The sequence below is a fragment of the Pelobates fuscus genome, chromosome 2 (genome assembly GCF_036172605.1).
Source record: "Pelobates fuscus isolate aPelFus1 chromosome 2, aPelFus1.pri, whole genome shotgun sequence".
Taxonomy (NCBI): domain Eukaryota; kingdom Metazoa; phylum Chordata; class Amphibia; order Anura; family Pelobatidae; genus Pelobates; species Pelobates fuscus.
Genome location: NC_086318.1, coordinates 183,857,143 through 183,880,915, shown reverse-complemented (window position 1 = coordinate 183,880,915; position 23,773 = coordinate 183,857,143). Strand labels below are relative to the sequence as shown.

The 23,773-nt window shown below is 36.5% G+C and overlaps 1 protein-coding gene across 4 annotated transcripts in view; it reads left to right on the top strand.

Moving 5' to 3' along the window:
• The first annotated feature begins 681 nt into the window (after positions 1-681).
• COL12A1 (collagen type XII alpha 1 chain) overlaps positions 682-23,773 on the top strand; it is a 165,349-nt gene continuing 142,257 nt past the window's right edge. The window contains exons 1-5 of one of the 4 annotated variants that reach the window (XM_063442997.1): positions 682-893; positions 7,873-7,983; positions 16,342-16,458; positions 17,089-17,232; positions 23,353-23,412. In XM_063442997.1, coding sequence (XP_063299067.1) covers positions 7,911-7,983; positions 16,342-16,458; positions 17,089-17,232; positions 23,353-23,412 — 394 coding nt within the window. In that variant the 5' untranslated portion in view covers positions 682-893; positions 7,873-7,910. Of the gene's footprint in view, positions 894-7,872; positions 7,984-12,568; positions 12,645-16,341; positions 16,459-17,088; positions 17,233-23,352; positions 23,413-23,773 lie in introns of those variants that run through there. The other 3 variants (XM_063442995.1, XM_063442996.1, XM_063442998.1) reach the window with 3 other exon arrangements.

Here is a 23,773-nt window from a genome sequence, read left to right as displayed (position 1 = left end):
TTCCTTCCATCCCCAGTATATATTTTTTTTTTCCAGCGCAGCCAGCAAACCAGGGAGTTATGTGTTTTTCAGGGTCGGTGGAAAAGTTTTTTTTTCTATTTTTTTTTTTTTTATAGAACTCATTGAAAGAAATAGGCTGTGAGAATCATTGCATCTCCAAACAATTTACTTTTATTAGTTCTACAAATGTTCTCAGCTCCTGCCAAATAAACCTACAAGGCACAGCAAAATGCATGGAATAAGCAGACAGTTACTTAATGGAAAACCTGCATTTTTTCAATGCACCCACCACAAGGTCTGGGGATTTGTAAACCTCATAGGTTATTGTGTGAGTATTATGAAACAAACAGAATTTGGATATTAAAACTCCCCCCCCCCCCCCCTCTCTTCCCATCTCCATTGTTCTTCTGGTCTGAGAACTCCCTTTGTGAAAGAGCCAGGGAAAACCTAAGAGGACTTCCAGTTTCCTTCCAAGTGTGGCTGCTCTTTTTGGCTCTGAGAAGACACAGAGGACCCCCTGGCACTAGTACTTGAGCAGGAATCATGGAGAAGGAATTTTGAAAAGTATGTGGAACTTTCCAAAAAAGTAAGAATACCCCCTCCCCCTTTTTTTCCACCCCCCCCACCCCCTCATACAGAAGCATTGAATCCATCACCCAGTGGCAACAGTCCACCTTCCCCAGCTATTTCGTAAGAGCTTACGAGATTTGGGAACAGCCCTCTCTTAAGGAGCAGATTGGGGAGAGGCGCTTCCCACTTGAAAGGAGACAGTCCATCAGCACGGAGCATCCTTGGAACGCAGGAGGAGACCCTGAGCATCGCTCTGACTGTATCCTTAGCTGGACCGCGAGGAGGTACCAGAAGACCACTCAGCAGAGCAGCGGCTAAAGCAGGTCAGCCAGGACCCCACTGCTGTGTCTTCTTCTGGGATCAGGAGGGTCATAGTGTAGTAGGGTTAAGCTGCTGCTACTGCTAAACTAGTTCCTGAAATGCAGAGCTCCAGCTATTCCCATACATAGTCTTTATATAGAGATCGGTTAACTCTCAGTTTGTTACATCAGTAAGTGGGGTTCTAGGAGCATTCTCAAAAAGAACACAGCATTGCTTTTAGTATTGGTCCAGTTTATTGTTCTTTCAGCTACACTGTTCTTGTTTTTAAAACTATTAGCTGGAATACAGCTTGTTTGTTTTTGATTTGTGCTTTTTTTTTTTTTATTGTGTTAAGAGGTTGTGGTTGATTTACTTTTATGAAGTATAAGTTTAGCCCTTTGTTCTTCTATGCTATAAACGCAAAAATAAAAACCTCATGGATGCAATAAGGATAGTTAATATTTGCAGCTCTGCATCGATTTGCTTAGAAACTACAACTCCTACCACTCTCAACCAACCAAACTTTGGCTGAGCATAATGGGAGTTGTGGACACTTGGCGCAGACCGGTGCAGAGCGCAACTCCCCATCACGCTTACCCTGTTAGTCTCTGCCTGGGCTTAACGGGAGATGGTGAACGCGACTGCCAGAGTCAGCCCTATTCCACTCTTCTTGCTTTTTGTATGTTAGTAATTTAATAGTTAAATTGCTCTCCGTAAATGTCTCTGCTGGTTTGCAAATGCTTTCGGGTGGATTAAATGTTCTGTTTGTAGTTTGACTTTCCAGTAAATGTGCTGGTTCGATGTCAATTAAAAGAACAAAGGTCTGTGTAAGTTGGGGACAGAAACGCATGACTTGTGTATTACGTCATGACATGCATGACGTATTCTGAAAGAAAAATGTAAACTGGGACATCTGGAACCCTGGTACAGTTTTTCAATTAGGACATCCTGGGGAAATGAGACGATGCTTTTGGTGTGTAGCATAGATACATTTGGTAATCTAATCCTAAAAGAAATGTGCTTTGGTAACTAAATCACGAAAGCTTTAAAGCATGTATGAGACTATTTGTTTAATGCACGATTAACCTTTTGAGTGCCAGCGATGTATTTAACTGGCTTGCTCAATGCCTTGAGCACACCTCTGATATTCAAAGGGTTAATATTTTGATAGTTTACCAAATGGCACTTTGTGCACCAAATGTGGCTACATATTTACTAAATAAGACAAAATAAGAAAAAATGCCCTAGCGTCCAGTTTGGAAATTTTAGCCCCCTACCCACCTTTCCTGGTAACAAAGGTGTTAAAGTCCAAAAATCATATGGAAGATAACTTTGGAAAATTCTGATGATTTATTACAGGATCAGCGCACGTCGGTTTGTAATAAAGAGCTGACCGTCTCGAATTCCTTGTGCATGCAGTCATACCCATTATCCACAGCCAGGAGTGCTGTGCTTTAAAACACATTACTGCAGCACCTGATTGCAAATGAATGCACTGATCTCACCATGTGTTCATTTTCCAAAGCTTTACATTGCTTTCAATTAAAATAATAATAAAAAAAGATCTCAATGCAACATATCCAAGTATAATATCATTTCCGTTTAGTATATTTAGTATTGGGACTAGTCAGCTCATACACAATCACTCCAGACGTCTCTAAATGAACCTCCTTTAACCCCTTAAGGACACATGACATGTGTGACATGTCACGATTCCCTTTTATTCCAGAAGTTTGGTCAATAAGGGGTTAAAAATGTGTAAAATAAGTAGAAAACTGAAGGAAAAGTTTTTTGGCAAAAGGCTTATACCATCACAGGAATCTGTTTCATTTCTTAAAGCACGATTCATTCTTTTTCTAACCTATAGGTGTCGCTGTGAGACAGAATAAAGTCTTTGTGTTATATGATACCTGTCGCAGTACATTTCTAGTTTATATTAAAGAACACTAAGTTGTTGTATCTAAAGTAGAAGATGGCAATATGTTATCGTAGCCAGAAGTAACAAAGAACGAATGTCCTTGATGCTGTTTGTGTGTAGCAAAGTCAGCCTCCTGCTTGAAAATGAGACTTTTTTTTTATGAATCACTGTGTACAGATCTAATCTCTCTGCTAATTTACTGTGACTAATTTGCAACACTAAACCTATTATATGGCCTTTCGCCTGCTTGTCTACTTGTTTCCTTTTGTTGAGTGAAACAGGGCTGTTATTGATAGGATGGTATTGCTTTACTGTGGCTAACAAGATGAAGATGTTGTAAAATGTGCCTCCCTCCCTAACCCACCCTGTCTTGGTTGATTCTTTTGTAGTTGTATTACTTTTTTTTTTTTTTTTAAATCATTTATTGTATTATTTAGAACTTGTACGTCTTCTTTTTGCCTTGCTGTGAAATATTTCAACCAACTATTAATATGAATTGATTTACCTGATGCATTCAAGGAGTAATTATTAGACCAATGTGTTCAATTCATTATAGATTTGATGCCTGAAGAGCAATTCTGTGGTAAAATTCTAAAAAGGAAGCAATATGGAAGATGCATTCCATTGGTTTAATGGCCAAAACGTCTGTTGCTTGCCTCTTGGCACTCAGAGGGTTAAAATAAGGAATAATCACAGGCTTTAGTTCAGCATAGGGTAATTGTTCCCCAGAAACTATTTGTGCAATGTATCTGAGCTCATGGGATTCTGCCCCTGTCTATCTTGCTAATGGGTTTTGCCATCTTTACCTGAAATACCCCTATTGTGTCTGGCTAGATGATTAATCGAGGGATTCTAAACTGTGACCCTTAATCCTACAAGCTCTACATTTGTATTGCTGTTTTACTGCTCTGGCTACATCTGTAGCAGCAATCAGGATGTTTTATAATCCTTGGATGACTTGAAAGACTCCCTTGTGGGCATTACATCATGGTTGTGCTATCCTTTGGGTCCAAAGGGTTCCTTCCTCAACCATGTTGGTGGTAGGGAGACTGATGATTCATGTTTCTTACATTGTCAGCATCACACTGGTTTATATACCAAGAGCTGCTCTGTATTATTGATGTAATAATGGTATTTTCTAAGCTTTTATTGAAAATCTTTTTCCCTTTCTACCAAGTCCATCTATTAGAGGCAGACATAGAGTTGTTTTATCTTCAGCGATTTAAAGTTAAAATAAAAATCTACAAATTCCAGTTGTAAATTATTTTCAGACTAAGCTGGAAAATACTTGAATCTTGGAAGCTGTGGAAGCTGGAATTAGTCTTACACTACCGGGATTTCTGGCGTCTGACCAACTGTTGGTTAAAAATGTAGTCTTTTGTTTTTAACCCAATATTGACCAAAAATAAGTCATCTGTCAATTGTTACCCATACAATATTTACATATTACTTGGACAAAGGTTCAATAATAATAATAATAAGATTATATGTCTAACATTTTCCTTGCCGAAACCTTATAGGCATGCAGACATTAAATAACTGTTTCAAATTAGGATGTCCCGGCAGTCCTATTTGGCTTTCCAATACCAGAAAAAGAGAAATACTATCCATGTGAATATCAGGGTAATTATAAAATAATGTGCCTCCAGCTTTTAAAAAAATAAAATAAAAAATGAAATAAATATTTAACTAACCTGAAGTGCCTGAGTATGCTATACTATACCAGTATATAAGTAATGGATAACTAAATTAATATTCCTCCATGTACAGTAGTCATTTTAGACTAGATATGTTAGATTGATTGATCGATAAAGTATCTTCTCAAGGGACCACGTGATTTTCCTCTTGGACCCCTGTGTCGAGAATGGGGTGGGGGCTGCATGGTTACCTCCTGGTTGAGTGGAGTTCCTGGGAACCCCATGCTGATTTTATTTATTATTTTTTTAATGTGTGCCAGCTGGCAGCCCAATACTGTCAGCAGGCTATTCCTGTTAGCATCAAGGAACATTACCTAACAGTCAGTCAACATTAAGAGGGCTGTCCAGGTCAGTTAAAGTTGGTCTACATTGTTTTTTTTTACTGCATGGTTTGAGTTGGCCTCCCTTCAATTCTGTATGCAGTAACTTTAAGATACCATATTGAACTAATCTTCAGCATTGTTGTTCAAGCAACTTTCTTTCAATAATTTGGAATCTTGGAGTTTAGAGGATAACCCCATAAATCATCAAATTTAGATCTTTGCTGGTTAGCCCTGAAATTATACAATGTGAGGTTACAAATGGAGTTGCCGTTAAAATATAAAAAAAAAAAAACATAGTTATTGTGCATGGAACCATTCTAATTAATAAAACAACACATTTCTGATATGAAAACTGTTTATGTTAAATATGCCAAATTAAAATGTTAATTTATTAAATCCAACAGCACAAACATACAGAACCGCTAATAATTTTGGTGGTTATCCACTAATTAACTTTGAACTGATTTTTTTAATGCCAGGTGAGTGGTTGTGTTGGAGAAAAACCTCCATGTGGCTATCATCTAAAGTTAGCCACTGCTACCCCTGTACCTGCACCATAACCTATAAGATGTGTTTAACCCCTTAAGGACACATAACACGTGTGACATGTCATGATTCCCTTTTATTCCAAAAGTTTGGTCCTTAAGGGGTTAAAGTACAGACCAAGGAATTCACAATAACTTATCTCACTATGTTTTCAACTATGCACTGTTTGGTATGGTTGTCAGCCTATAAAAGGCCTATGTGATACCAAGGCCCTATAGAAATAACATTGCCCATAACCTCTCCAACTCCAGTGCTAGGGCCATGTCTGTTTCCCCTGATAATATATTCCCACTAAAAACAAATGCAAATAATCTACTAAAAATAATATACCTTACCACATACCCCTTAATGTGTCAGAGTCTTCCCTAACACGACCCTAGAAAAATACTTGAAAAATACAATATTTTGTATTTCTCCATTAAGCAGTATTGTTGCATGGATGGCCCTTTTTTCCATCCTACTGCATGTAGGATTTTTCTTGACAGCCCACTTTTTGATGTCAAAGAAAGCAAATTAGTATTGAGAGGGAAACTGGTCTGGTTCCTAATGGCTGATGCTGCTTTAGCCTGTATAACCTTTTGCCACAGTCTTTATTTACTGGATAATCTACATTAGCCAGTGCATAATGTCAACATAAACCCATTAATGTAGAGTTTATTCATAGTTGAAACTTGCGTCTGTTGTTCATTTGAAAATAATGTATAACACCACTTTAATTAAAGTGTTATCTATTCTCTATTAGCTGCAATAAATCGACAAATGAATAGCATACACAGGAAAATATAGCTGAGTTGGAGAATATCTCAAAATAAACCAAGTTGCCATTTTGGTCTAAGTATTGCATATACTATGTACTACTTTTGGAGATTCTTTTTGTTGCAAACTGCAATTCATTTTAATTTGTGCTGATCAGTTGATCGTTCGAATTCCCAAATTCTGAGCCGAAATGTAGTCAAACGTGAACCAAACAAAATTAGTATAATGTATGTTCATTTTGATACATGATTACGTGAATGGCCCCAAACAAAGAGATAATTAATGGGGAAAAAGCTGGTTGATGGCACAGTCACTAAAGTTGATTTCATTCACTAATCAACTAAAAATGAGCAATAGATGGGAAAAAAGGAGAATCAATAAATTTAAAAAATAAATAAATCGATATTTATAGGTTATACATTAAAGGAACACTATAGAGTCAGGAACACCCCCTTGCCCCTTTTAAAAAGGTAAAACATGTACCTTTATTCAAGCACCGCATGGGTCCGGGTACCACAGAAAAGCATTGGATTGGCTGAGATCATCAATACTGATGATCTCGTCATAGGAGGCCAATTAGTATTTCCTCATAATGATGCATTGAATGAATGCAACTCTATTGGGAAAGTTTAGGGTCTTCACGCAGAGCGTGGAGACATTGAATGTCAGTGCTGCACAATAAGCACTGACCCAAGAAGCACCTCTAGTGACCGTCTGAGTGATTTCCAATGGAGGTATCCCTAGGCAGCAATGCAAGCACTGCCTTTTTTTCTGAAAAGACAGAGTTTACATCAAAGTGCCTGCAGGGACAGGGTATACTCACCAGAACAACTACATTAAGCTGTAGTTGCTCTGGTGACTAGAGTGTCCCTTTAATAAATATATAATATATAAATATAGATTTTGTACTGTTCCTTCTCTCTTTTAGTTACTTTTTCTCACTTGATCTATGATCCAAATGGTGGGAAAATGCTCCTATCTGTGTATTGCAAAATATATGCATACTATTTATATTATGTTTATATTTTGAAGGATACTGATTGGCACATTTTCTATGCCCTTTTGGTTTGTCTGATTCGTTTCCCGAATTGTTTTTCTGCTATCGAAGTTCTGATGAGTCGAAGTAGTGAAAATTCTCTACATGACTAGTGGTGTATTTCCAACGACCCCCAAAAACAAGAATGACAAGAAGACAAGAGTGCAAAAATGCCTGATAACATTCTTGCACCCAGAAAGAGAGGACGATCGGAGACATGTTTATTTGAAACTCTTTGTCCTCCTGGACTACAACTTCTGGTTCAGCAATATCTTTAGCACCTAGCAGAAGAAACTGCCATAAGCTGAGTCACTAGTGTACAGGAATGTTCTAGACAACATATTTTGAAAATAAATGTCTCGGACTTAAGATAAAGTAGTCTCATAATATCTTGTTGTGCAACTTATGATTGCTGTGGAGCATTACAGAAATTTCAATGCAGCCTGTGAGTTTTTTTTTCAGAAATATAAAATTTGAATGAACAAAAAATAACAACTCAAAAATAACATTACCACTTTAGCTAGGCCTCTAGTTTAGAGTTATATACTGGACAGGTTGCTACAGGCAAGAGTTGTCTGGAACTTTGTGGTCATCTGGTGCTGATTCCAAGACAAGTGGCCTGGTTGCATGACACTAGCACGTTCCAAGCTCAGTAGGAGCTGAGATAAAAATAATATAATAACCTTTGATTCCCTCTCTTAAACATTATTCCTTTTATGATTACAGATCCATTCATGTTGTTGTGATCCGATAAAGACAGAAAAATGAAAATACGGCTTTGCTCAGCAGTGACAGCACTCTGTGCTGTACTGCTCTTATCATCTATAGAGGCTGAAGGTAACTGATCATTTTCTCCATATAACACACACATTGAATAATGGTGTAGAAGTGTCAGGACTCCTTTCTTATTTCTGTCTTCCAGTCATTTAATTTCATCTCTGTTGTTCGTCTTTTCTCTTTGTCTTCTCATGTCTTGTGTTCGTAACAATTTTTTTCTCTAGGATAAAAACTCAAATGCATATTCTCTATAGTACAACATTAACAGAGATACATACTTGGCAAGGGATCGCTGCACTCTCCAAGAAGTATGGCTCTGGAAGAAAGAACGTGTGTAAGCATGAATCTTAAAAAAAAATCAGGAGCCCTCTAGCACTACCACACCCCTCCTACTTGGCACTGGCGCAATGTGAAATCAGAAACATCCAAGTTTTAATAAAACATTTTTTTATAAAGTGTGCGTACATGTTGTGCCTCTGTCTTCTTTTTTTTTGTGCAAAATATAGCCTTTGTGATCTTGTATTATACCTACTAACATGTTTACTTTGTGTTTACAGCTTTTATCCTTTGTTTAGATACAGCACACAGGCAATAAATACATGTTATAATTTGGAGATTTTGTAATCAGTACCCAAAACTGTTTATTTTTGGTTGATTTGTAAACAGTATGAATGCTCTGATAGATGTAGATGTTCACATGCTATAGTATATGTCATTTATTGATATAATGGGTTAATAATGAACACCTTCCACTGTTTATGTATGTCAATAAATGTCTAATCATACTACACCTCTCTTTCTTACACCCAGACACATACAGTTTAACTGAAACACTAAGATATATTGATAAAGTTTTAAAAGTAGAGCAATTGCCATGGGAATTAATGTAATATTCCTCTTCTTTTACAACTTTACTTTTCTCCAGAATTGTTCTGTATCCATAACTCCCAGTTACTTTAAAAATAAGGCTTTACAGGCCATTTATTTATTCGGGAATGCTTGAACAAAGTTGCATGGCACAAACCTCCACAGTTAATGGCAGGGCCTGATAGCACTACCTATAGTATCAAAAGGTTTAAAGGTGCACTCCAGGCATCAAAACAACTTAATCTAAAGGAAGTTGTAATGGTGCCAGGAGGACCCTGTGCAAACTCTTACCATTAGGGGTAAACCGTTCTCGATTGGTTTAACACCAAAGTTGCCTCTAGCACTGATCTCAACTCGCCCCAGATGGCATCTGGCTTCTGAAAGTTTAGGAAGCACAGAGTGCTGCCACCAAGGGTGCTGCTGATTGGTTAAGAGCGGCCAGCTGTCCCTCTCAGCCAACCAGTGACTAGCAATTCATAATACTGACTTGGAAAATGTATGTTTCTTTCCAAGCTAGTTTTGTGAATGGGGAGTCACTGATTGGCTGAGTATGTTGGTTGATTGTTTTCAGCCAATCAGCGAGATTAACCCCTGAAGGCAAGAGTACACCTGGGACCTCCTAGATGAAGTTAGCCGTAGATGAAGTTGTTATGGTGCCTCATTCTGCCTAAGCTGTCCCTTTAAGAAAAAGTAAGTGATGTAATTCACTTTGACATTACTGTATATGTAGAGGTTATTGTTAGTAATGGGTATTATACCTATCTTCATGTTAGAACGGCCTGTTACAAGGGTAGTTGAAAAGCTCCTCCATCAATCGTAGAACTAGAGTTACCATGATGCAATAGGCTTGCAAAGTATGTTGGTAGTTTTAGTTGTACAAGTAATGGAGGGATACGCATTGCATACCTCTACTCTTTTCAAGCCATTAGAACGTGTCTAACTGTCATTTAGACACCAGGAACTAAAAATACACATATAGTCTCATAACTTAGTAAATACTTTTTTTTAACCCCTTAAGGACCAAACTTCTGGAATAAAAGGGAATCATGACATGTCACACATGTCATGTGTCCTTAAGGGGTTAAGTAGCTCTTCTATAATAATTTTTACCAATATTAATCTGCTGATTAATATTGATTGACATGAGTGTAAAAGGTGATATCTGGATTGTTTATGAACAGAAGGACTGGATAGATTATTTGTGTTTTTGTATGTTAACATGCAGTTTTGCCTAAATTTGCAAAACCGATTAACAATCTTTCACTGGGATAAGGAACAGGATACATAATACATCTAAAAAAGTAATTCAGCATAAAAATAAAAACACATAAAATGTAGCTTATATTTATATGAAAACAAACACACAAACAACACAGCTGATAACTTGGATTGTATAATATACATCAGTCTTATGCTTACATAACTTGCTTGGTTAACAGCAAGACTTTAGATAGGTAAGTGGCACTATTAAACATACACAGTGCTATGCCAATCACAGAGGCAGACACATGTACTTGTACCTAAAATATACCCCTGCGTCTTTAGATAGAGGCCTAATCCAATGTTTCACATCATTATTTAACTAAGATCAATTAGTACAGTATTTCCCTCCTAAGGACTGCTGATGTCAAACTTCAAATCAGCTAATTTTGCTAATATTAAAATTCCCTACCAAATTACATTAACATCTGAAATTAGACTTCTATAATGGGATTTCCTGACCGCTTCCCAGGTCTCCATTGAGTATAGGTGGAGAGACTGAAACCTCAGATTTTGGGTGTGATGTCAGGTGCATTTTCTTCCCGCCTCTTGAAGAGCTTTCTGCTTTTGGCTTTTGACCAAATGATTTACGTAAGCATCGAAAATCTGAGTATGACCCAGTAAGCGTTTTGATTTATTACACAATGATTTTTCTTCTGATTTGATCTTCATATGCACCTGGAGAAAATTCCAAACATTTCCAATTTAGCCAAATGTAAGTTTATTTTTTTGAATAATGAAATGCCTATGAGAACATTTTGTTCCACCATTGCTATGCAGGATGGGACATTGACAGTAGTGGAGAACACTTTTGTTGTTTTTCTGTACCACTGATCACGCTTTCTACATGCAACCCTGCAAAATGACAACAAGGCAACAAGAATGTTATGATGTTTATTTGAATTTGCATTGGATTTGCATTTATGGATAGATAGGTTCTCTAGTTACAGCTCTTATTCCCAGTGTTCAGCTGGCTGATCATATTGGGAATAGCAGTTAAAGAAAGTGCATATCTCTAACAATGTTGCTTTAGCAAATCTTATGTAACGATTTAGTTCAATTACTTAATGTAATGAATGAGATTTAGTTTACATTTAATTACATTCGATTCCAATTAAAACCACTGTAAAGTAAGACTAAATTACAGGGTGTATCTTGTTATATTACAGAAGCCTGAAAATACCTCTCCTATAAATGTAAAACAAGACTTTAATGACTTTAAACTGCTACTCACGACATTCATCACTGTTGCTGATGATGTACTAAGCAGTGATACATTCTGTGTTTCCTCTTCTTTTTTTAAACATGATTTATTAAACACCCGTCTTTGGCTTTTTTCATTTTTTAAAGTAAAATATAAGCTGGAAAGACTATAAGGGATATGCTATGAGTTATTAAATACACTGGAGTGTTTTAACCATGGTGCAATGAACTGCAATTCCAATGTTATTTTGGGCAATCCATATAATGTTAATTATACTAAATGATTGTATCTAACACCCGGTGGAAATTAAATGTATATTCTGGGGCTAAGCTCTAATAGTAGAACAATCAGCAGGAATATTCCATTGGTTTCCATGGTGATCACTCTACTTATGATCGTTACCCCAAAATTTATCTCTAATCAGTTTTGTTTTGCCTGGTCCTGTTCTTCTGTTCATCGTACAGTCAAATATCAGACAATAAAGTTGCACTATAAAAGTTGAAATGTCACGAACGGGAAATAAATGATGCTAGCAAAACCAACGTGTTAATATCACACTTTAACTTGTCACAATAGTTTTGTTAAACAGTATGTAGACACGTCATTCTGTAATCTTACCATTTAGAAAAGTCTTTTTCATTATTATTATAAGGAAATCTGGGTACGATGTGTTTTCACAATGTTTCCATTTTGGGATATAACTGCTTATTAGTGTTGTTTATGCTAATATCTGTCACTGACAAAATGTCCTTCGCTGACAGCAATAGCAACCATTGTTATCGTAACGTATAAACACTGGGAAGCACACCGTAGCTACAGTCTTTATAGCTATTTGTTTCTAGTTGCAATTTAAATTACATGCAGCATCTCCTAACAGATATCGCTCATTCCTTTAAGATGGAACAATTTAATGGTTGATTTGCTTATTTTAAATTATACTTTTCTTTTAACCATTCTTGGACTTGCTAAGTAGAAATGTTATTTCTGACTAATTTTCCATAACATTGTGAGTGTCTCCGGAGGGATGAGAAAGAACTTTAAAGGTTACCTGAAAAAAAATGTACTTGTTAAGATGATGACGATGATGATGCATATGGATAGGTATGCATTCCTGACAATGTTTATACTATTAAATGAAGTGGTACCACTGATATGTCAGAAGCTATTTTCAGAAATGGTCTTACATGATGGGAATTCCACTGGAAATGTTGGAACACAGCATCCATATGTTCTTGAACATTTTTGCAAGATTTTTCAGATGCTAAAGATTTTTTCCCACAGTCATTTTTTCTCGGAATCCGGTCTTTTGGAGTTGACCATGTTGGGCTGTTACTGTTCACCAGCAGTTAAAGCCTAATGTTCTACAGCAACAGGTCAAATTTCTGTACAGGTTGGTGTTTCTTCTTCGCCATGTACTGAGCCATTTTTTTGAAGCATGCTCAGGTCAGTTGTGTCTGCCTTTGCATTAAATTTGTCCTGAGCCATTGCTACCGAAATAGTATTTTATAATGATATTCCTTATATAAGCTTAGATTTATTTACAAGCTCTAAACGTAGAGATTAATATTATAAAAATATAACATTTTAAAACAGCTTCTGCATGCATTTGATATCACGACTACGGCTTTATCCTAATACAGGAGTGGCCAAAAGACAGTCTCCCAGCCATTGCCGAACTACAATTCCACGAGGTTGGGAAAGTATCTTGCGAATCGTAGTTCTACACCAGGATCTACCTTTTGGCCTCCCTAACGCTAACATTTTGAACATAGATAAAAGGATTATAATTTCTGCTAAGCATGCAAGTCTTTTTATAATCTTAGTGCATGTGTATTGTTAGCTGGAAATGTTAAGTACTTTATATTTGATATTTTATAACAAGTAAGTGTTAGGTATCTTTAAATATAGGAAAAATATATATTTCAACCACTCATTTGAAGACAGAAAATATAGGAATAGTAATAAGAGAAATAGCCCAACAGTGTAATAATAATACTTTAGGAAGCATGTCGAATCTCAGTCCAACAAAATAATAGCTAAACTATCTTTGTAAAATATATATCCCACTGCAGTGATACCTAAAGGAATTTTTTAAACAATAAATGTCAAAATGTTAATGATAAGCAAAGGATAAGTATAACTAAAATATATGGTCCAATTATTATTACTGCATTTACTTGCAAATTGCAACATCTAAAAGTAAGGGACAAATCTAAAAGTAAGGAAAAAAAATACTTGAATTGTTTTTAAACATTTTTTAACTAGCCCTTCTTGTACAAACCTAAAGAGTACAAGGAAACTTTGCTCAACCTGCTAAAAACAGAACATTTTACAGCTAATTCTAATAACAAATAAAAAAAATATATAAGCAAAAAAATAATAATAGAAATAAAAAGAAAAAAAACAATATACATATCTCTATCTCTCTCTCTATCTCTCTCTCTCTATATATATATACATATATATATATATATATATATATATATATATATATATATATAAATACATTATAGAACAGAATTACTAGAAATTGTTAAAGATGGTTTAATGCAGAAATCATAGAAATAGTTATACTCTATTTTTTTTTTTAACAATATTCCAATATTCCTATTTGAAGTGAATAATTACTGAGAACCAGCCTGAGGCCAGCTTGCATGCTAAACCATCTCAATGTATACACATGCATACATATCAGAGGTAAAATATAAAATAAAACATCTGTTTAATAGATAGAAGTTATGAAATAACAAGATGTAAATACAGATAGTATGAAATAAATTTGCACTGAAAAAAAAATAATCTGGCCTCGCATGAAATGCCTTATCCAAGATGAAAACATAATTAATATCAGTTCATGGTAGCTTATGGATAGACATGGAAAATGACTTCTTTATGGCCATATCATATGTTGAATATTCTTTATTCTTTGAAAGCTTTAGTAAACAGATGTTGCAAGCTCTGACTTATTCTTCCTGACTTAATTAGAAGTAAATTTATATTTTTTAACTACAATAGCCAGTATTTGCAAATTACGATTTTACATCAAGGCTGACCTTTGAGATAGATTGCTTTCATGGAAAACCATTGTACTGGGATGTCGGCCTGGTTAATTCTCCTTATCCTAAAATAGAATAATGACCATTAGAAGTTAAAAGGTACACATGTAGAATAGAAATTTCATGATTATAATAATTCTCAGATTCTCATTTCAAATGCATGCCAAATGCAAATTCTACTCAAGACTAGAATAGTCAAAGCATTCTTTAATCTATAGTTGGCCCTCTCCATAATATGTAACCATTGACATACATTTACTTGTTTATATTTTTTTTTTTAATTATATATAAATATATAAACCCAAATAAATATTGAAGAAATACTAATGTGAACTGATGATAAGCTTGATTTACTAAACGAGTGAATATCATTATAAAATAAGACACAAAAAGTCTGTATGTAACGCAATCTGTACATGGAGGCTTTTGTTCATTTTGGAGAGCTCAAACAAATCGAAATTTCATGAATATTGCATGATGCCATGAAATAAACTACATGCAAAATACTTTTTTTACTTTCCAATCATTTCTTCCATTGGCTCATTTGATTTTTTTCCTGTATGCAGTTACATGTGGGTCAAAGTACCCTGTCTACTGTTTGCTCGTATTCCCCTAAATAAATGTGCATCAACATGCTCTGGTTTTGTCTTTCCATCATTAACCAGTGTTTTGTTAAAAACCCATACTGGCATTTTGTCATTAAAATGCTGCTTCAAGTATGGGACTCATGTGTACCTTTTGCAAACATAGTATTCCGTCCTTTAATGGGTTATCCCAGTTCTATAGTGTATAGTGTATATCAGATTACATCAATAATTAGAAAGTACGCCATTTCTGTAATACTCGTGTCACAATTACATACATGTTCATGTTTTGTTTATAGCATCTGTGATTTATCACAAAACAAAGGAGCATTTTGTAATTGTGGGCTACTTCATAGAGTTTCTGAAATACAATCTATCGGTAATAATATCGGTGATAGTTGAGATAGATTTGAAGATAGTAAAGTAGTTTACAAATTCAGTTTACCAAGACAATGTTTAAAAGAATGCATTGTAAAATCGGTTCTACAGTGAACTGCAACAGTATATCTGGGCTAATCTTCACTGTTGAAAGGCAATTTCATAGTATGTAGCTCTGTCTAATACAAAAGAGCTGTGTTAACCTATAACAAGGCATACAATAAATAAAACAATGAATAAAATGCTCTAACAAGCATACATTCTAAGAACCCCAAATGGTAGCCCAAATGGTTGACTGCTTTAGGGCTAAATTTCCCATGATGCTTTGTCATCTTGTTTACTTTGATGCTTGAATACCGAACAGTTGCAGGGCAAGTGTTAAATAAAAAAATGTTGCAGTCCTTACATGACAAACTGTTTAACACTCAGGTAATATTAAAATATGGCGTGTACATCAGAGGAGACACCCTGCTGTGTGTATTGATTCATTGCAAGCCAGTGAATGTATTTGGCATGATCTGTACTCAGCATGTACAAAGTTGTCATATCGAATGTTTTCACATCTTGTAACGTTCTGTGATTCAATCAAATGTGTTTCTAATGTGCTTGATTATGCTGATCATTCTCGAATGATTTAGCAACTGAAAATTTATGTTTATGTGTTTTTTTGTGTGTGTGCCATGCCTTGTAAACCGCATTTACTGTGTTTTGTCGTTATGTCAGCTTTTTCTCAAATTGTTTCCAACAATACTTTGTCATGATGTTGGAAACGTATGCAAAGCCAGCTTTGTAAGCGCTGCTTCTTGTGATTGTGTATCTGCTCTCAGCATTATTGACAATAATTATTGATAATCTCTAGTGAAATAGCTGATGCTATTGCACACCCCATGGTTTATAATACAGCATGTCTTACTTTTGCAGGTACTGCCTGCGTTAGTAATGTGCTGTATATGTTTCTTGAGAAGACAAAACAAATACACATTTCTGTGTATGTGGGGGCGCAATATCATTTGCTATATACTTATGCAATTATTTTGTATTAATGTTTTATTTTTACATGTTGTTTCAGTCGGTCCTCCTACAGAATTAAACTTTGAAATAGTAAATGAAAACACAGTTCGAATGACATGGCAAAGGCCAGCTGAAAGAATAAGAGGTTACAGGATCACATTAGTCCCTACAGTTGGTAAGTTATATTAATTATCTTGCTTTCTACACCTTACAAAGTTGGAGACTTTACAAAGTGTTCTGGCTATTTTAGGCATCTTCATACTTCTATGTGAATCTTGCTTATCTCCACACACACGGACATTCCTATTTTTTTAATTAATTTTTTTTTATTGATAACACTTAAAGTCAATTTACAACAGATAGAGCCATATAAGTAATTTTTGCAGATTACACTACACCCATGGCTGCATTATGTAAAATTGTTCTTTTTGAAAAAAATATAGGTGCTTTTTAAAAATTATTTTTGATTGTCACAATTAAAGATAAGTACACAATGAGCAAACACCAGGCTACACATATAAATATTTTTTCTTTTTTTGTCAGTTTCAGGTATACGTCATTTTCTGCTAGAATATCAATGTTTTCCAGTAAATCTGTGGCCAATTAGTACCAGAAAATATCTTTATATTAAAAGTTCTCATATAACCCATAAAGACAACATATTTGTTTAAACTGTAAAATATAGGAAAATAAATAATTTTGATGATTTGTAAAATGTAAATATTTTTATTGGATTGTAAACCAAAAGTGAGAACCTTCACTTCTTGACATATGACAACTGAATAATTTGTTTAATTATTTACAGATGGACCAGTCAAAGAATTGGAAATTCCAGCTTCAGCAACCGAAACTGTGCTGACTGAGCTTATACCAGATGTAGAATATGCAGTAACAATAGTTTCTTATGATGATGAAGAGGAAAGTGTACCTGTGTTTGGACAGCTTACAAGTAAGTACTTAACAGAGATCCTGTAGCGGTACTTACCCGCTTAACTGGCTGGCCGTGATCCTCTGCTTGAGCCACGTGCGGCTCAAGCACTCCTGCAGTCACACGTGCCACGTGTGCCTCGGTCATTCCATATGCTGAACAGGCTGTGTGTGCAGACTGTAATGAATGCTTGTATGGCCCATCGCATTTAATTAAGATCGCTGCTTGCCACAGATAGTTTCAGGCTCCCATTGGTCCACGTCTTTCCAGTGCCCCCATGCACACAGATTTTTGGGGAGCAGGCCTAACGTGGACCAGTCACAAGTACCTTAAAGATATTTAAACCTCCCCAGCCCTGTGCACTGTGCCCTATTGTGGTTTCTGTCCCAGTATGCTTTAGTACATTCCTTGTTCTCTTGTATTATATTGTTGTAGTATTGACCTTGCCTCTGTTCTGACTCTGCGCTTATCTTTAACCCTTTCCTGTGTTGAATGATTACTGTGTACCTAACTCCTGCCTATTATCGTGTTTGCTGTCTCTCTGTTACCCTGACCTCAGCTCGTTTCCGACTTTGCTTTTTCTCTATCCAATGTTAACTCCTGACAGTGTAAGGCCAGGTTATACACTATTTACTTGTCTTTACCCGTGCTGTCCTGAACTCTGCATGTTATGGTATCACGCTGTGACGGATCCATAGTGGAAGTAGACTTTATGTGAAAGTCAAACACATGTTCTCTACAAGAAACACTTACATAGATGGTGAGATGCTAGTAATGTTGCTGACATTTCATAACAAAGGTATGCCCATTGTCAGCATTCAACTACAAATGTATCCATGTTACGTAAAACCTGCTAACTGTGAGCTATAACACAGAGAGACAGATTCATGGTGAACAATTAGCAAGAGCAATCCATGGGTTTCCTTGAAAACTGTTCAACATATATTATTGTTATTATTTGTTATTATTATTGCCCTTTATATAGCGCCAACATATAGAACCATTTTTTTGTATTTTCCAGTTTTACTTCGATACATACCACCCAATTTATTTTGCCATGATACTTAATCATAAAATCTATATAATATGAATACAATGCAACATGCTATATGGGATACTATGGTCCTACTCTATTGTGCTACTCTGCTCAATTTCTGTTATATATAACAAGGAATTCAAAACATGCATTTAGTAAGCAAATGAAAGTACCTATTTGCTTAACTTATTTGCTATACTTAAATATGCATATCAAGTGACTGTTCTAATACTACTCCTTGCTTCATGTCCAGTACCTACTAAACGGTCCAATTTCAATTACCTGGGTGCTTTGTTTGCTATCAGGCTTACTTATTGAAGTTAGAATTGTCAGAAACCCAAAGTGAATTCAATTTGAATTTTACAGTTAAATTCAAAATTGCTGAACTGGAAAAGTTCTTCAAGTCAGTTCTGCTTCCAATTTTTCTTTAAATTGACTTTAAACTTGAAAATCACTTTTAATTTACTTTGAATTCTCAACAATTCTCACATTGATTCAATGCTTTCCTATGGGGAAGGCTAAATGCGCCTTCCCAATGTCGTGATGACATCGGAGGAGGCAGAGACAGAGATGTTCCAAGGGACCACATGTGGAATAAGATTAGTTTTTAAAGGTTTATTTAACTCTTTGAGTGAAATGCGGGGGGGGGGGGGGTACAGGGGCAAACTAACTATAGTGTTAGGAATGCAGCTTTGTATTCTTAACACTATAGTGTTCCTTTAAGTAGGAAATAATTCAAAAGGTTAGAGAGTTACTGGCACATGCAATGGAGACAAAGTTTCAACTAAGTGGAAAGGTTAATTAAAATGTATTAAAAATGGCGACCATATTTCATGTGAGGAGCTGACTAAACTCCAAACATAATTACAAACAAAGGAAAAGACTGGGCACAGTGCCAAAATCCAGGCAGATTTAATGGACGAAGAGCAGCAATGTTTCAGCATTTGCAACGTTTTACTAGCAGTGTTTTGGCTTTCTAAAGACTCTGTTAGGAGCCGAAACATTGTTGCCTTTCATCCAATAAATCTGCCTGTCTTTGTTTCTAAAGTTTCAACTTAGAACCAACTGTTTCTTAAAGTAAAGTGAAACAGCCAGCTTGTCAGTACATTCCAGCTTTGAAACTAAACAAGTTAACCATTCGAGGGGAGGCTTCTGTAATGTCTCCCTCTTATTATTATTATTGGCATTTATATGGCGCCAACAAATTCCGTAGCGCTTTACAATATTATTGGAGGGGGAGATTTAACAATAAATGAGACAATTACAAAAACTTTCAGGAACAATATGAGGAAGAGGACCCTGCTCAAACGAGCTTACAGTCTAGAGGAGGTGGGGTATAAAACACAATAGGACAGGAAATAGCAATAAAGCAAGGTGGGAGTGAGGCAGAGCTGGAGGAGAGAGGAGTGCAGCCCTTTTGGAGAGAGCAAGGGACAGGTATGTGAGGTGGAGGTTACTCTGGGAGGCCATAAGCTTTCCTGAAGAGATGGGTATTAAGGCACTTTTTAAATGATTGAAGACTAGGGGAGAGTCTGATGCTGGTAGGCAGGCTATTCCAAAGGAAGGGAGCCACCCATGAGAAGTTCTGCAAGCGTGAGTTGGCCATATGGGTGCGAGCAGCGGACAGGAGAAGGTCATAGAGAGAGTGGAGAAACCAAGACGGGACATACTTATGCATCAGTGAAGAGATATAGGAGGGCTAGAATCGTTCAGTGCTTTATAGGTGTGGATTAGTACTTTGAATTGGCTCCTATAGGATACAGGAAGCCAATGGAAGGACTGACAGAGGGGTGAGGTGTGAGAGGAGCGACTGGAGAGGAAAATCAGTCTGGCAGCAGCATCCATTACAGACTGTAGCGGGGCAATGCAGCTTCAGGGAAGACCAATTAGGAGAGCATTACAAGAATCCATGCGAGAGATTACTAGAGTATGGACAACCTCCTTAGTAGTATCTTACGTAAGAAAGGGGTGGATACGGGCAATGTTTTTAAGATGGAATCAACAGGATTTGGTGGCAGACTGGATGTGAGGCTCAAAGGTAATGCCAGAGTCAAGTATAACGCCAAGACAGCCAAGGAGAGTGAACGAGGAGGATCAGTATTAGGAGGAGGGAAGACAAGGATTTCAGTCAGAGATGGAAGAAAGGCAATTAGTGACACATTGTAGGACAGCAGGGGAGAGGTCAGGGGAGGAGAGATATATCTGGGTGTCATTAGCGTACAGGTGGTAGTGGAATCCAAATGAAGTAATACGTTTGCCAAGAGAGACAGTATAAAGAGAGTCAAAATGGGACCAAGAACCGAACCTTAAGAACTCCGACTGAGACAGGATGAGGGGAGGAGGTGTCATTGGAAAAGGAGACACTGAATGACTTTTGGGAGAGATAGAAGGAGAACCATGAGAAGACTTTGTCACAGAGACCAAGTGATTGATGAGATTGGAGAAGGAGGCTATGATCGACAGTGTCAAAGGCAGCAGAGAGGTCGAGAATAATTAGTATGGACTAGTGGCCTTTGAATTTAGCTGCATAATTAGATAATTTATAACTTTAATCAAGCTGGTCTCTGTGGAGCTGTGGGGGCAGAAACCAGACTGAAGAGGGTCAAGGAGAGAGTTAGAATTGAGGAAGCAAGTCAGTCGGTTAAAGACAAGTCTTTCCAGAAGCTTTGAGGAAAAAGGGAGCAGGGATATGGGACAATAGTTGGAAGGGGAAACTGGGTCAAGACATGGCTTTTATGGGACTGGTACACCAGTAGCATGCTTAAGAGGAAAGAGAGCAGCTGAAGATGTGTGTTAAGGATGGCACAAGACTAAGGGTCAGATATCTGATGAGGTGAGACGGCATGGGATCAAATGGACATGTGGTGGGACGAGAGGAAAGGAGAAGTGCTGCCACCTCCTGTTCAGTAGCTGCAGAAAAGGCTTGGAGGGTAGGGATGGTATGGTCCAAGTGAGGTTGAGATAGAGAGGAGTGAAGGGAGGATAATTCATTCCTTAACTGTTCAATCTTGTCAGTAAAGTAACATGCAAAGTTATCAGCTGAAAGATTAATTTGGGGTGTGGTCACAGCAAGTTGAAGAAGAGAATTGAAGGTATTAAAGATACTTACATAGGATTGCGGGAGTATGACCTAATATTAGAGGAAATGTAAGACTGTTTAGCAAGGGTGAGGGCTGCTCTGTATGAATGCAAAACAAATTTATAATGCAAAGTCTGACTAGGTGCAAGATTTCCTCGGGAACATCACTGCAGGTAGTGGGTTGACTTATCGCTTCACGGTTGGAGGCATACCCTCCTTGAGATGCATGCTTGGAGCTGGGCTGCAGCATCAAGGGCAGAGGTGAGGGCAGCATTATATGAGTAGATAGCCAGAGAGGGACAGGAGAAGGTAGGGATGGATGAGTGTTCAGTATGGATATCAGTTGAGAGTTGCTGGAGGTTAAGAGAATTCATGTTCCTTCTGAGTTGAGGGTGGTTAGGTTGAGCATGTTGGGTGTGGCGGCACTCAAGAACAAATAATAGGAGGTGGTTGTAAGATAGAGGAAATGGAGTGATAGAGAGATTTGAGACTGTGCATGCATTTGAAAAAATAAGATCTAGGGCTGCCAGCTACATGTCTGAGAGAATTGGCCCTCTGCGATTATCTATCTAACATCATAACTCGAGGAAACTGTTAGAATACTGAATACATTGAGGCCTACTTCTTTTTTCACTGCCTGTTTCACAAGTCCCGAAGAGCCCAACTATTTTAACATGTATTTGTGGCATTTGTGGCATCTAGCATTACTTTCCAGGATCAAGACAGCACTCACGTACGCAATTTCACGTACCATAAGCCTATAATTTTTGCGTCAATATGTTGACATATGTTACCATAATTGGCAAGTAGTGAATAGTAAAACTTTAGGCCAGCTACAAGCATACATCTTACACTGACACTTTATGAATCAACCCAGTCAGTAAGAAAACAAGATTCTGTCCAACGCATTGGCAGATCTTTGTAACTGATTATCTACTAATTAAATAGAGATAATTTAATATAAAAGAGAAAAGTGGAAGCTAGAGATTGAGCTTTGATAAAGATTTAGGGCATGATTGCATTACATTTCACTTTCTTAGATAACAGTCAGTATTAATTACTTGATTTTAATTTTAGAATTTTTCCAACATGGGCTTAATTTAACCGACTTTGAGAAATACAAGATGCATAGTGGGAGCAGCATTCTCAATGTAAAACACAGTAGAGATACATCAGAGCTACTTAAAAAAAAGTATTTCACATGTCATGGCATAAAATGCGTAGCCTGCCAACTCCATCAAATTACCTCAGTTTTGGCAACTTCTAACCTAATTTATTCTTTTAGGAGATTATTCTGTATACATTTAGTCTTTCCCACAATTCTACTAACTCCTTTGAGTGTAATTACATTAGGTTAAGACTTGCCAGAGTTGGCAGGCTAAGCATTTTATGGCCACAATGTGTGACCAAAACCCTATTTTTCATCTGAGATGTGTTTTATATTCTGTAGCTTTGATAGAAATGTGGCTTATTTTATATGGAGAGAATTGATTCCCCTCTGTATAGCCTATAACAATTCAGTATTTCATCATTATATCTTCTAATACATGCTTGTTTAATGAGTGGTTCTCTACTTTTCTTTTCTTTCTTTCTTTGTGTCTTCTTTTTGAATATGTTTCTTTAAAAAAAAAAAAAAAAGACAGAAAGGCTGTGTTCGATCTGGGTATTCTAGAACACTTAGTCCTGGGTTAAAAATCATGCTACTATTAAATTGTAATATAACTTTGTCCCATGTACAATGTGATGGGTCTACAAATGCTCTTTTATAATGGGCATTATTTTCAAATCGAAGGAAACAGATGAAGTATGAAAAGTAATTACAATTATCCAGTTTTATAAAACAGGGCAACGAATTGCTTGTGTATGTATTGTGTGCAATTAGTGAAAGTTGAATGATTACTCTATAAAATAGGCTACCATTCTACCGGAAGGATATTATTGTATATGTTTCCATTATTTTGTACATTTACATTAATTCTCTCCCAAGGTAAAGGTTTGGTATCTAATGAAAATATTTTGCTTTAAGTTCAAGTAGGAGGCCGAGTGACCATTGATGAACAGAAACCAACTTTAACTGACCAACCACGTACGTAAATTATACATATTATTGTAATTTGATACTAGTGTTCTAGTAATTATACATAATATGCAGTTAGTTTGGGTTATATTTATTGATCCTTATAAAGGGTGATATTTCCAGTTGTGTAACATGCCTACTACTTTGTGAAGTGTGTTAAAACTTCACTTGAATTACTGAAAACGTGCTCCACAGACACATTCCCTCCCCCCCCATTTCAATTTAATAGCGTCTTTCCCATTTTGCATTGTGTAAATTCAAAGGAGACTGTATAGCCCTAACAGAAGTGTTATATATAATTAACAATTGGGTTTTTGTAGCTATAATAATAACTCAAATCAAGAGCAGATCATATGTCAAGATGAGTAGT